The sequence below is a fragment of the Trachurus trachurus genome (assembly GCF_905171665.1).
Source record: "Trachurus trachurus genome assembly, chromosome: 21".
In the NCBI taxonomy this organism is placed as follows: domain Eukaryota; kingdom Metazoa; phylum Chordata; class Actinopteri; order Carangiformes; family Carangidae; genus Trachurus; species Trachurus trachurus.
The window spans coordinates 7,616,807-7,632,114 of record NC_139899.1 but is presented as its reverse complement, the minus strand read 5'-3'; the positions used below and the strand labels follow the sequence as shown (position 1 = coordinate 7,632,114).

At 39.7% G+C, this 15,308-nt stretch overlaps 1 protein-coding gene across 1 annotated transcript; it reads left to right on the top strand.

Annotated features, from left to right (window-relative positions):
• esyt3 (extended synaptotagmin-like protein 3) lies at positions 1-15,020 on the top strand (the record flags this gene model as incomplete). Its single annotated transcript, XM_083997267.1, has 23 exons — positions 1-342; positions 1,827-1,868; positions 2,226-2,360; positions 2,487-2,563; positions 2,731-2,800; positions 2,896-2,985; positions 3,699-3,754; positions 3,863-3,983; positions 4,143-4,319; positions 4,791-4,873; positions 5,883-5,931; positions 6,129-6,218; positions 6,369-6,431; positions 6,528-6,584; positions 10,296-10,367; positions 10,595-10,681; positions 11,520-11,669; positions 11,895-12,196; positions 12,682-12,780; positions 13,908-14,039; positions 14,151-14,256; positions 14,395-14,444; positions 14,956-15,020. 23 exons carry the CDS (start codon positions 1-3, stop codon positions 14,993-14,995), a joined length of 2,490 nt encoding a protein of 829 aa, XP_083853393.1. The 3' UTR covers positions 14,996-15,020.
• Between the last annotated feature and the right edge of the window lie 288 nt (positions 15,021-15,308).

The following is a 15,308-nucleotide window of genomic DNA, read 5'->3' as shown; positions in this document are numbered from 1 at the left end:
ATGGCATCCGCCGGACAGATGCATCCGAGCGGGCCGGCGGAGGGAGCGAGCGTGTCGGCGCACGGCAGCGCGGAGAAGCTGAGTCCCTCCGCTGTGAACCGTCTCCTGATGGAGGTCCTGATGTACTTGGGCAGAGCCGTGATCTTCTTCTACCCCGTGTACCTAACAGGGTACCTGGGCCTCAGTATCAGCTGGGTGCTGCTCTGCTTGGTGATGATTTCTTGGTGGAAGAAGAACCGGCAGTGGAAAGACGCCCGGATCGGATCCGCTATAGAATTTGTGGACAATGAAAAACATATGATCAACCAGGAGCTGAAAAATGCTTTACAAATGGCATCGTGGGTATGTAGGCTACTGTGACCTCTGCTGTATGTCAGCAAGCTGTTTAAACCTGTAGGTGTCAACAGTCTTCTTTAGGGATATGTGTGCTGGTCAACCTTAACCACTGTAAACCCACTGTTCTGTCCCTTCTCACCGTTGCCTTGACAATTACTGTATGCACTTTATTTGCATGACATGCACAAGACTTGAGCTGAACCTCCCTGACCAGAGTCAAGTGGGTTAAACCAGCCAAATGTTTGATGGCACCACACCCACCCAGTGACTCATGGGAATCCAGAGGGAGTAACATGGAGGAAGGAGAGGAATGCAACTTGTACAGTAGAAGTGTAATCTGATCAGTTTACTGTGGGGAGCTCTTGTTGTGTTTTGCAAATTGTAACCACAGTGAGATGATGGTGGCATACTTTACAGCAGGGGTGTCAAACTCAAATATGCCGTGGGCCAAATTTTAAAAACTGGTACAAGCCGAGGGCTTGACTGGTTGTTTATTGAGAACTTTTTGAAATCACCTTTTTCAACCAACAAAGCTTCTAGGTTAATGCATATAAAACAAAATTAATCATGAAATTAAAAAAAAAGATGTGCACTTACAGTGTATTGTGGGATTTGTTGTAGATTTTTAGTGTATTAGTGGTGCGTGCAACATACCGGCAGGCCAGCTCTAATAGTAATATTGTCATGCGGGCCAAAGATAATTCCATCTTGAGTTTGACATATTATGTGCTTTACAGTATTATTGTATAAAAATCATTAACACAGAATTTAACACATGCTGAATTACACTGTCAAGATAAACCAGCTGAAGTTGGGGCAAGTTTTCCCTCTGTAGTGTATTGTAGACAGAACTCTCCCAGGTTTATCTCAAAAGGGTTTGGACAAATCAGACTGGTGATTGATAACCTATGTTCTAGTCCACAGTTATGATGCAGAAAAGAAGCCTTGGTGAGCCTCAAATAACATATTACTGCTATTTTATGGAACCGAACTATGTTACAATGAAATGAAATGAAGAAAAAAGCTTATTTTGCATAATTTGCACCTATCTGTTCTTCTTCAGATTATGTATTGATTCACTTTACCCATAAGCCTTTTACAATTTGCATGATGGATGATTAATAATCAAAAACTGAATGATATATTATTATTTTAAAATCACAAGTAATAACTTAAAGACCAACACAATTCTATGCATTTACACGGCCGGCGTTTAATCAAATGCAAGCTGCAAAGTTTTTTGAAAAAGTTAAATCATGTCACATTATACCATAAATCAAACACAGTGAGTGCAGCAGAGATGCTGTGGCCTACACATCATATTGTTTACATGTAGAGCAACGTATGTGCTCTACAAGATCCAATTCAAATCCCATCACCGTCCATTCAAAAAATGATATGAATCTTGATTCATATCACAATCATAAGATCTGTCAAAGAACTTTGTTTTGTATTTTGCTCTAACTGCACTGTCATGTTTTGCTTTTCAGGTCCAATTCCCAGATGTGGAGAAAGTTGACTGGGTCAACAAGGTAAACACTTATTTCTGCTAAAAATACAAAGTTTTGTCGTTATTGGACAATGCAGACTGTATCTCTAAGACTGTATCAGACTGTATCAGAATTTCTGGATCTCACTTTAAACCCCCATAGCCTCCATCTGAAGGTTTCCCTCATACACTTGAACACATTGTAAACATTGCTTATAACTGTTCTTACATCTGTGTCTGACCACCACTGTACCTAAAAAAAAAAGCATAGGAACAGTTTTGATGTGTAGTGCTCGCACATGTTCCCTCTATTCAATGGATTAAGTAGAGTGATAATTGTTGTTTGATAAAGGCGTGGAACCACACTGTTCTCACATGCTCTGTTCTGTCATGTGTCCAGGTGTTGGAGCAGGCCTGGCCTTTCTTTGGGATGTTCATGGAAAAACTCCTCAAAGAAAACATCCAGCCGGCTGTCAGGCTCTCCAGCTCCGCGCTCAAAATGTTCACATTCAAAAAAGTCCACTTTGGACACATTGTGAGTTGAAGTTTATCTACACGTTCACCATTACTCACCATGCATTTTAAATCATCTTGAATATTCAGTTGAATATCTTACTGGCTGCTTGTTTTATATAGTAAATGCTTTCCTTTATGATTGTAGCCTCTCAGGATCACTAGCATGAAGGCCTACACTGAAGAAGTGGATCAGAAGGAGGTGATTCTGGACATGAATATATGGTGGGTTGGAGACACTTTTCTGTACGTCTGTGTTGTCATCTGATGTTAAACATGTTTTGGTTGCTCTCTTGCATCTACAGTGTGTATAAGAGCAGCCTAGTGGGTGTACAGCTTGATTCTTCTCAAAGCATTTTACTGTAGCCTCACTACCACTGTTCATCTTGCAGCTATGATGGTGATGTGGACATCGACGCTGAGGTGCAGTCGCCCATCGTAGCTGGTGTCAAAGGACTAAAAGTGAGTATCACAGATTTCAGATCTCTGCATTTAACTCATCTGCATCACATACTCTGGGTTTAGCTTTCAAGTAAAACCTCTTCTGGATCTTCCAGCTCAAAGGTATGCTGAGGGTCATTCTGGAGCCCCTCATTGGTCAAGTACCGCTTGTAGGAGGAGTCACCATATTTTTCATTCGGCCACCAGTGAGTACCAAGACAACATTTACTTTACAAAGACTGCAAATTAGCTGAAGCTAGACGTCTTTTATGCATCACATTTTTTTTTTCCATTTTCTGTGGCAATGTTGTATATATTGTCCCTGTTAAAGCAGAAGTGAGTGACCCGGTCGTTTTCGCTAATGCTGCGTTCCAGGCAGGCTTTTGAAATCGTAAATTACAGCTTCAAGTCACAACTTACGACTTTGTAGCGTTCCAGGCAACCCACTCGTGTTTTTCCGACCTGTTTTACCGGTGAAAGTCACTATAACGGCCACTCGTAACTTCCGACCGGTGAACTCGTACCAGATCGAACTGGTACCACTTCACGGTCGGAAAAATACGAGTTTCCTTGAACGCACCATAACAGTCCTCGTCGCTACGTCACCACATTCACGGCGTTCCTTGGCTGCACACACAGCCCTGCATGCCGTTCTCTCTCCTCATTGGATAAAAACTGTAGGATACGATAAATGTTTTCTCTTCGGCTCAGAGCAGAGCAGAGGGACTGAGAGACCCGTGTTTCAGTCCAAACACTCTATGTAAGTGATTGCTGTCGGAAGATATAACTATTTAAGACTTATATTAACACAAATATATCACTCACTTCTGCTTTAAATAAACATAAAAAAAACATTTAGGTAAAATCATTTGTACAGCTATGTGAAGATTCATTATTATATCTATATTGTTTTTTTTAGACCTTAGAAATCAACTGGACTGGCATGACCAACCTCCTGGACAGTCCCGCCTTCAGGTTGGTCTTATCAGAAACCCCTGAACAATCTTCATAAAACACCTTAAACCCTTCGGCTCTCTGGTTATATGGGTGTTAATTTCTCTCATTTCATCTGTCCACTTCCAGTTCGCTGTCCGAGGAGACCATCGTAGACATTATTTCCTCGCTCATGGTGTTGCCCAACCGCATGTGTTTCCCCCTCATTGACCAGGTCAAAGTGGACCAGATGAGATTCCCACTACCTCGTGTATGTAACACTTGCTTTAACACTTCCATTTAATGCATTACCTGTCTCCCTATCCAAATAAACCAATAAAATGCAAGTGTGCAGCCTTTTAGAATAATTTATTTTCATGTGAGGTCCACGTTCTGAGTTTGGATCCTGCTCTCCTCCTCTGCCCCTCAGGGTGTGGTGAGGGTCCACCTGCTGGAGGCCCGGGATCTGCTGGCTAAGGACACATACATGATGGGTTTGGTGAAAGGCAAATCAGATCCTTATGCAAAACTCAGAGTCGGCAACCGGCATTTCAAAAGCAAGACCATCAAAGAGAATTTGCATCCGAAATGGAATGAAGTGTATGAGGTAGAGTAACAGTGATGTACTGCAGCTGTCTTGTCAAAACCAAAGTCATTTTACCTTAGGATTACTGCTCTCTTCTTTTTGTAAACCTCATGGACTTAAAAAACAAAAACCTCATAGGAAAGTGTGAACAAGATGAACAGGAAATTTCCCTTTCCCTGTAATTCTGCATTCACTCTGGTATACTAATTTGCAAAATAGGCAAATTACTAAAACTCCATGATGCATTTCCCTTTTTGTGAAAGGCAAAGATACGCAGAAATACCAAGTAAATCTGTTGAAGGTTTTCCCATATTTGTCACACTGCCCTGCAGTTTCAGTCCTGATGCTCATCACCTAAGATCAGCATCATTTTATGTTACGTATCTTCTTAAACTTTATTCTAAATTTCAAATTCAATGTGCTTAACTAGAGCAGGGACCTTTTAAAATTGACATTTAAAAAAACATCAAGGTTTTCTTCATCTGTGTGCAGTTTGTCGTCCACGAGGCCCCAGGACAAGAGTTGGAGTTGGAGCTGTATGATGAGGACACAGATAAAGACGACTTCCTTGGAGGGTAAGGTGCTACGTATCTAATAACAGGATTAATTCAGGTTGAGTCAGTATGGTATTGTCTATCCTGCATACCAGTCATGTAATTTCACCACTCATTGTTTAGCCTCAAACACCTTTCCCATGGTGCTCCACAACAAAACTATTGTTAGCTTAGAAGAAAGCATGCAGTTAGCATGGTGGCTAAAATATTTGTTCCTTTCAGAATGTCTCATATAGCAGCCCCCTCTAATCCTGAACCTCGTTAACATATCCATATGATATTATTTTATGATACAATCCATATTATGAGTGAAAAAGGCAATTAACACCGTGATTGCATGTTTCTACATTGTCACAAAAACAGACTCAGTCAGTGATTCATATGACACATCCTATCTCATATACAGTACTGCGACTAGTCTGCCCCTCACATAGAAGTTTCTCTATTTCTCATAACAACTTAATTGATATTATCTATTGTTGCACATGGTCTTTCCCTAAGTCTGTTAAGAAGATGTTTCCATTCCAGATCACTCTGATTAGATGTCATTTTTAAAACTCAAATAGACACTCTTAAGAGTGATCACTGGACTCTCGTTATGACCTGCCGTCAATAACATGTTTTACTCACTCAGGCAACAATGATCTGTTGCTGCATTCGTCTGAGATTTAGTTCAGATTTAGTATCGGTTTGCACAGTAAGTGCAAACCGATACAAAGTCACTTACACATTTACTGGGCGGTAACAATATTTAAACCCCTTTGTTTCAAAATGAAATGTTGATTTGATTTGATCATAATCTTCCACACAGCAGCCAAAAAACCCAGCACTAAATATTTCTGATATCATTCACTTCAGTACCAAAGGTACACAATATCTCTCATTATGTTGAAGCATCCTTTTTCAAAAGATTTTCAGTTAAAAAGTTTGACAAAATTGGATCATTCAAATTCTTCTCTCTGGTCTTTGACCCTTTCCCTTAACGTCATCATGTTTCATTATTATACCTTGTGTTTTGTTTCTGCATTAGGTATAACCTTGATTTTGGAGCGGTGAAGAGGGAGGTAGAAATGGATCAGGTGAGCTTTCATTTAATTTTGTGGTAAAAGTGATTTTTACGAAACAATTGTCAGCACTTAACAATAAGATGGAGAAGTCTTTCCTCCTGTTTTGACTCAAATATCTTAAATGGCAGCAGAGGGGGAAAAATATCCCAGATGAAAATGTATTTTTAATCAGTGTCATGCTGATCAATAACTCTGTCTGGCTGTTGTAGTGGTTTCCTCTGGAGGGGGTCCAGAATGGTGAAGTTCATCTCAAGCTCCAGTGGTTTTCTCTCACGACTGACGCCAGTCTACTTAGTCAGGTGCAGTACAGTTGCTCCAACCTTTCTTAAATCTTTTCTTATTCAACATGACAGTTTCACAACTTCAGGCGGCTTCTGTGTGATACTGAGCTACCAGCAGATAGTCAGTTGAATAATGGTGTATCCCCCTCTGCCTGTATTCTCTCCCAGTCTAGAGACGGCCTGGCTTGTGCAATGCTTGCGGTGTATCTGGACAACGCCTCAAACATACCTGTAAGTGTCCTCTAACAGGGACTGTTATAGTGGAATGCAGATAATATAACGTGGCTAAGTTATTGTGCTGATGCATATTTATGTATTTGTCTTCAGAAAGACCACCATGAGATCTCAGAGCATCGCAAACATGGGAGGCACAAGGAGAATCGGGTAAGATGAGCGATTGAAATGCTTGAGGTATTATTACATGAAGGTTTAGACATGTGTCCACTGCCTTTCCTCTCTAGCCCCATGTTCATTGTGTTGTTATACTTAGATTTAATTGCAGTTTTTTGTAAATATTCCCCACTGATGTCCGTTTGTTCGTTTGTTTATTTACTGTACAAATCATTTTAAAATCCAAAATCCAATTTCAATTCATAATAGCTATACAGCAGACAGGATCTTGTAAAAAGAGTAACCCAAGAAGCTATCTGTAGCTTACGGACGGGGGCCCAGAACGTCAAAAACAACAATACAATATATTATGAAAACAATTCATATTACAGTACTACCTAGATTCTAACCACCTAAGGTAATTCCATAATATATCCATAATAGTTAACACAATAATAACACAATAACAACACATCAGGCATAGGTACAGTACATGAAGCAAAATACAGAAACCCTAGCTTGAATTAAACATATTTCAACAGCAGTTTTTGTTTTAGTCTGTGGTCCTTTAACGGTCACGCTAAGACTTGTACATTTCAGTTTCCATTTCTTTCCCTTTAAGTTGTTTCCCCTCTCGTGTTGTATTTGTGATTGGGTAAAGAAATTGGGATGAGATAACAGAGTCTATCATTGGGTCTAAATTCTACGGCATACATTACACAGGCGTTGTGGAAAGTGTTGCATTCAATGAGTTTCAGAAGTTTGTAACTGTAGAAAAGAGGATCAGAGGGCATGAAAAGGTTAAAGGCTTAGCTGTTATGACTGGTAAACTATACCTGAGATAGAAATAAACACACATTGGTAACTTGTTTTGGCGAGAATAACACAGAATTATAGTGTATATACAATCCAAGTATAAATAATATGAATGCATGTTGATTCTCTCACTGGTTTTCATGGCCTATTCAGTCTTTAATCCTTTGCCTCTCTGTTCAGTGTGACCGTTTACATAAGAACCAAACTGTTCCTTAGTTATTAGCCTGATCCTGATCTAACTACTGTGACTGAGAACTTAATGCACATCTCTCTGGTCTCTGGTATGCGGTGGTCCAACCCCTTGTCCAACAGAACCTGTCTGTACAATGGTTTTATCAGATAGATAGATATTTATCATTGGACATTCTCCATATGGTGTGAGGAAGACTTGACTGGTTTTATCTTACATCTGCAGCACACCATATTCAGATTATCTCCTTGAAAAACCTCTCTGTTGTGTAATAGTTTGCACATGGCCTTATGCACTGTGGGTTCTTTGATCCTTTTAAGATATCTACTAATATGAAAATTGTTTCTGTTTACTTTTATGCAGAAAAAGTGTGTTGATGATAGCAACTGTATATTTGAATTGGTAGCTCAGGTGAAAGAGGATTGTGTGTTGGATTTATAGTAAGGGAAATATTCATTTTAAAGGGTATTTTACCAATGTTTAGTCTATGAGGGTGTCTTGGAGCTGTTATAGGTAGCTCTTCTTTCACTTCACTGCCTTACAGGTGAAGGTATTTTGTATCTTAATGTCTGACAAAGGCCTTAGTCATATCAGATACTTTCCACTGGTGTTCAAGTTGTATTTCTCCCAGGTCATAGCTGGTATTTCCTGTTTGTCTGGTCTGGGTCTGACATTTTATGTGGGTGTGTTATTACCAGCTGGTGTTCACGTGGCTAGATCTCTGTGGTCTGTTCAGGATGTGTTTTCCTGTCTAGAGAAAAACACAGCTGATTTTTTTTAGTTGACTAAGTAGCCTAATTGTTTAATCAATAGCGTATTAGTGTATTTTTCTTCAGGATTTTTAAAATCATTACATAGGGCAAATTAATCAATTCCACTGAGGTCACAGTTCATGTTAAGACCATTGTGGCTCACATTTGATAAACAAAAACTTTTGCTCATGTTTTAAAGATTCCAATGTCTTTTTTGTTTCGAGCATTCATACTGTGAAAGTAGCAACGCCACAGCCTGTCAGGAGTCACAACAGAGCAGTCACCTCCCACAGCCATGCCACAAGCCCTGCCCACCTGAACCTACCATCCAGCTTTACAGGATTTGGTTTCTCTGAGTGTTAACCTCAAATATCCAATATTTCTAAGTGATGACTTTTTGATTGATTCTTAAAAGCACTCATATTCATACATTCATACACTGTAAAAGAGTAAGGTGTAAAACTTTTACATCTCATGCATATGCCATTTTAGGTAGTTTGAAATAAAGAGACAGAGTTATTTACTTTAATTTATTTGTTTATTTGAATGAAACAGTGCACAATATGCCGAATTATAGCAAGATGCTCATTTCCGTTAGTAGTCCCAATAACATAAAAAAAGTTCAACAGCAGTACACATTACACATAATATAAAAGAGAGAGAAACACAAAAGGGAAACTCTTTCCAACCAGTTGAACAAACCTGCTTCATTTCAATATGTCCTAACTTGAACTGTGAACAGACTCTGTGGCCCGTGACTGCCCTCTGCTGACCACTCTGTCAAACTACAGTCTCCAAGCCGAAGACTGAAAGAAAAAATGTTTAGGTATCATTATCCTGGAATGTTAAGATGACGGTTGGCCACACCTGCACTACATGCGCAGCACTCAAACCAGTGACAGCCAGTTGTAATGAAAGGCTGCGTAAGCATCTGCTTTACGTGTCCCAGATGGTGTGTGTGGTGTCTGCAGTGCATTAGGAGAGGAATGCAGAGCCTCCCCAACCTGCAAGGCACCAGACTGACCCACTCTCACCATGAGCTTGTTGAATGAGTGAAAGCAGCATTTTAATGAGAGAATTATGTCATCAGGGAAACAAGCACAGAAAGTAGCTGGGAGGTGATCACTAGTTGAAAATATATTGTCTGTCGATAATGGTGAGTCTCTCCGCCCACAACACCAAGTGCAATCTAATATCTGGAGGTGTTTAGCTTACCTGCCAAGAGCTGTTAAACTTTAATTGATTTTTAATTTAATTGTCCAGCATGATCGCTTCATTTGTTTTATTTTATTTTATTAGCCTTTATTTAACCAGGTCGGTCCTGTTGAGATACAATGACCTCTTTTCCAAGGGAAGCCTGGCCAAGACAGCAGCATAGCAAAGTTGCAACAATTAAGAACACACAGAAACTCACATAACAACACAGACGAAATACTACATTCAAGATAAAAGCAACAGGACCAAGACTCTGGATTTACATTAAAACAAGAATAAGTGTGATATGAAACCGCTCCAATGTCTCTCACACGGGTTTTCAAAGTTGCAAGTTGATGAGCTCCTTTGACTTTAGAGTTTTCTGCAGTGCGTTCCGAGCAGCAGGTGCAGCGTACTTAAAGCAGTGCTTACCAAATTCACAATGAACTTTGGGCACGTTTAATAAGTAAAACTCGTAATTGCTTTGGGATTTAGAGATGTTTGATAGCCTATAGAACACAGCATTCATACATTAGCTCTTCAAAGTGATATTTACTGTACACAGTGTTTGATGATCCTAACTGATTAGTCATAAAAACTAGATGGATATCCTTGACCCTGTTTATTCAATGAGTTTGTTCACTTTTTGCTCTTCCCACTGGGTGTTTAGGTGACATCACACCAACCCTTCATCTGCCTTTGTCTCATATTACAAACTGTCTTTAATTTTGACACTGACATAAACATACATTGAGTGAAACAGTGATAGTAGATAATCAGAATTTACACAATGCCTCACTGATTTGTTTCCAGTTCACAAGGAGGACTGCCAACCCCGACTCGTTTGTGGAATTATCCATCGGCAATGAAGTTCAGAAAAGCAAGGTATTCCTCCCGTTTTGACATAATTCAGCCCTGTTCCTGAAGTCACGTCTGTGGATTAGGAAACAATAGAGCAGGAATGTCACTGAGAGACTGAGATGCTTCATCATCATGCTAACATGCCACGTCTTTGAAGTGCAGATGTGTCACAACACTGTACTGTAGTTAAGAGCAGACGAGTTGTCTGTGTAGTCGCAATAAAAACAACGTACTGTCTTCTTTTTCGACAGGTTGTGTATGCATCCAAAGACCCGGTGTGGGAGGAGGGCTTCACCTTCTTTGTGCATAACGCCAAGACAGAGCAGCTCATCGTTCAGGTTTGTAATTTATTGTTGTGCACATCACACTGGAGATTTCTAAGTGACTGCATCTTAAAAAAACATTATAAAACACTTGTCATATGTCAATCTGCAACATAGTAATGAAAGCCACTGTATGTATATAGCTGGACAAGAGTCAGACCACAGGACAGTCTATCAAAATGATCACTATCTACATACTACTTGTTCTAATAGAGATACATTACTAGTGTCTAAAATGCCTGGCTAATATAAAGTATCTGGGAATATGCACATCCATATGCATCAGTCGATAACACATCATTTATTAATCCAGACAAAACAGCAGTTTACCCAGAAACTAATTCTTATTCTCTGCTCTAAAACAGTGGCTTAAACAGGAAGTTGTGCTCTGCACTGCAGTCGACACTTGTAGGTAATGTAATTTTTTAATAAAACAGTTCAGAAGAACAGCTTTTGGACAATCAGCTTTCTCAATTAAAGTAATGGGGAAGTGGAATTCCATACCCACAAATATAAGAAACTCAGGAAGCCTTGCAGAGTTTAAGTCCAGCCTAAAGCTCTGGCTAAAAGCAGCACCAAAGTGTAACCACCAATGATTGACTAACATGTATCTATTGTATTTATCACACTGATGGAGTTTTATGTATTGTTTTGTTTTTATGTATTGTATTTGTTGTTTTGACGGTCGTTGTTTCTTCTGTCTACCTGTCCAGGGAGAACAGATGTAAATTAGCTGTCAGCTAACTCTGGTGTAATTACTTTTAATTGTGCGCTGTCCCTGTAAAAATAAACAACAAAAAAAGCAGTGGGGGGCTATGATTAATATTTATGTCTCTGTGTTCATGTGGTGCAGGTCAAAGAGCATGAGAAGAAGACTCTACTTGGCTCTTTGACGTTGTCCCTGAGTCGTCTCCTCAACACCTCCAACATGACGCTGGACCAGCGCTTCCCCCTGGAGCGCTCTGGAGCAAACAGCCAGATCAAACTGAAGGCCACTCTCAGGGTGGGTACATAGACACTCACTTTATGCATAGACACCTTTAGTACAAAGATATGGTCTCATATACCAAAACAACATTCAGCTGAATTGTGCTCAAAGCCAATCATCTAGTTTCACTTTTGCTGTAATCCATTTCCAGTTAATGTGTCTTGGATGTTATTTAACCTGCATTGAGAACTTGCAGGTGAGCATTTATAACTTCTAACTGTTACCCATGACCTCACCTAGATTCTTGCGTTGGAGAAGCCTCCACCCAAGGTTGTCCTCAGTCCTCCTCCACAAGCCAAACAACAAATACCACAGGCCACCCAGGGGGAAAATGCACAAGCTTCAACCCAGGCAGCTCATTCCCAGGACGGCTTGAATGAAGACCAGTTACATCATCGCCGTGGTTCCTTCGTGGCCCCTGGAACCTGGCGATCATCTCCCTCCACAGCAAACATGCGTCGGTACGACTCCCACAGCCTGCTGTCGGACAACTCCATCGCTTCATCACGTATTGACCTCTCAGATGGAGCTTCATATCCAGAGTAAGTCCACACATCTTTAAAGTGTTGACTTCTAACATAGTAATTAACTTAAAGGTACAATATGTAAGAAATTTAAAGCAACTGGCCGTAAAATCCTCCTAATATGTCACAGAGACTCAGGAATAATGTTCATATAACATGATGAACTCACCAACAACAATAGTACAGCCAGAGTATTCGCATTAAAAACTTTTTTTGCAGACTGCAAATCATGTTTATGTTTTGAATTTATGTGTTGGCATGTTGCACCACCTAGCCCTCTCTCCCAGTCACGGCGGCGTCAGTGGCATTTCAGCCTCCGGTCTGGTCCACTGAGCTGCCGCTACGACTGGGAGAAAAAACGAGATCACTGTGTTTTGAATTTGACTGCAGTAACCGTTTTTGGCCACATTCTTACATATGGCACCTTTAACTATGTGTATTTCAGCAAAAAAAGAAAATGAATGCAGGTGTGATTGAAGCTATGTTTTTTTTTATCAATATAGGGCCATTAGAAAACATCAGGGTTCATTTGGGGAGATCAACCTGACTGTACGTTATGCCAGCTTGAGGGACAAACTCATCGTTGTGGTCAACTCTTGCAGGTACAGTAGAGGTTTCTGGTACAACTTCACCCCCGAGGTGCATGGAGAAAGGGAAAAGTTTACATAATTCACAACCCTAGCAACACTCTATAGCAGTATACGGAATACCTTTCCTATTAACCTGACACATTTTGGTTTGTTAGGCTTGCCAAACAAAGTTCTTCTGGCTTCTGCAGACATTGCTACAGTTTTGACCTCTAACACTTACACCACAACAAAAAAAATAAATCTCGGCCTCCCAGGGGGTTCTCAGTGGTTGAATAACATAGCCCGAAGCAGCAATTACCGGTTCGAGTCTGGACCAAAGATGATCTTTCCCGCATTTTATTCCACAAGTCTCTTTCCCTGCTTTCCTGTCTCTCTTCACTGTGCTTTCAAATGAAGGTGTATGATGCCCAAAAATAACATGTTGTGCTCTTCAGCAGCACTGACTTTTAAGTGCTGCTTAAATGTGGTCACAACTAGCATCTCTCCAACTACGTACACATACTGTAGAGAACATGCTCACGGCGAAAACGGGGAAGTTTAGAGCATATTAACTAAAAAATGTTAATTTAATTGTTCCAAAAAATTGACTTTGTGCAGCTAACAGGAAAACTCTATGTGGTTTGTGATTTATTTTCATGAGTAAAATAATTTTTCTAAAAAATAAAAATAAAAATCCACGGATGGTTACCATAGAGATGAATACAACAACATGACATGGCAGGGTAATATTTTTAGTGATGGGTCAGGTGTGCCGTTATGCTGATTTGAGCATTTTCTAAATTTCTTTTTGACCAATCAGATTGCTTGGTCGGAACTACTTGTTGTAATATGAATTTGAACAAATGCTGTGTGTCAACATTATACACCAACATTGATATTGTCTAATGAAATACATACAGATAGGTTCAATGAGATTAGCATAACATCATTTTCAGCAGCTGGTAAAATAAAAAATAAAAAGTTTTTTCACTGTGAATATTTTGAGTTTGAATCCAACACAACAAAACAATCAAATGCTGTATTTGAAAATGTGTGTGTGTATGTTTTTTTTTAATTGGGTGATGTTGAAATTCATATGATTGAGCTGTTTGTAAACCCAGTTATGAGAAACTTATTGTGGATGTATCTGTTGCCTACAGGGATTTGTTCCCCTGCAGTGACAATGGTACAGACTCTTACGTCCGCCTGTATTTGCTCCCTGACCAATCCTGGAGACACCGCAAGAAGACCCACGTCAAGAGGAGAACAATCAATCCTGTCTTCAATGACAAGTAATCCCAGTTCTGATTTCAAATAGTGTAGATCCTGTATCTAAGTAGTGAAGATACTGTACATTAACAGCCCTACTTAACCCTCTTTCCCCCAACCTTCTTGAAACACAGGTTTGAGTTCGATGTGTCACTGGATGAAGCACAAACAAGGAAATTGGATGTGTCGGTGAAAAACAACAAAATGTTAATCACAAGGGAGAGAAAGGACATTGGCATGGTACTTTATACTGTTTGTAAAAGACCACATATTTTATTCACTGTCTTTGATAAGACTGCTGTGGTTGTCTCAATTTTTTTTTGTTGCAATACAGTCTAAATAATCAACTGAATTTTAAACTTCTGCTTCTTTCCTCAGGTGATGGTAGATCTTTCAGAGTTGGATCTGAACAAAGGCTCCACAGAATGGTACGGCCCATAGTTTTCCACTTTGGAGGAAAGAGTAGATGCAAATTCTGAATGTGATACAATCTTAAATTTTGATGTTCATCAGAATTAAGGTGAAATAAAATAATAGCCTAGATACAGATACTTCATTCATTGCTTCCTGTCAGCAATGTGTAGATTTTGGAAAGGAAAGAGGCTCTCTTTTTTGCCAAGAAGTACAAAAGCAAGAGTGTAAAACACATTTCCTGGACCATTTCTAGCAGTAATTTACTGTTCTTCTTTTTTTTATTGTTTCCAATTTGACAGTCTTTTTGATAAACCAAGTGAACTGCTAGCACTAGCTTCATATTAACCACACATAACCCTCATATAAAGCAAGTCGACATAAGATTGGTATCAATCTGGTTGGTAAGTATGCAAGTCTGTTTGGAGAGCAAAGGCCCTCTCTGTAATGACAAATAGTAGTTTTTCTGAAGAAATATATATTCAAGTGGAATATAATGAATATCTCACATCTCTTTCCCTTTTTAAGGTATGAGCTCACACTCCCTGGGCTGAAGAAATACAGCTAAGGTGCAACTACAGTATAAAGAGCAGCATCAACCACTGCAAGGCAAAAAGCAGGGCTGACAAGTAGCCTAGGTACTTGGAGAGTTGTATACATCTGCTTGCCTTATCATCTCTAGTCAGGTTTTGGTTTTCCAAACGGAGCACTAAGCTTGTGTCAGATACTGGAGATGCTTGGTATTTATACGTCAATGTGCATTTGGTCACAGGCTCATACTGTATAGTTACATTCCAAACCCCAGTCTTTCCTAGATAAATGCACTGAAAAGGGAGCTGAAGTGTGTGGACTTTTCTTCTGTTTATCACAGGGAATACATA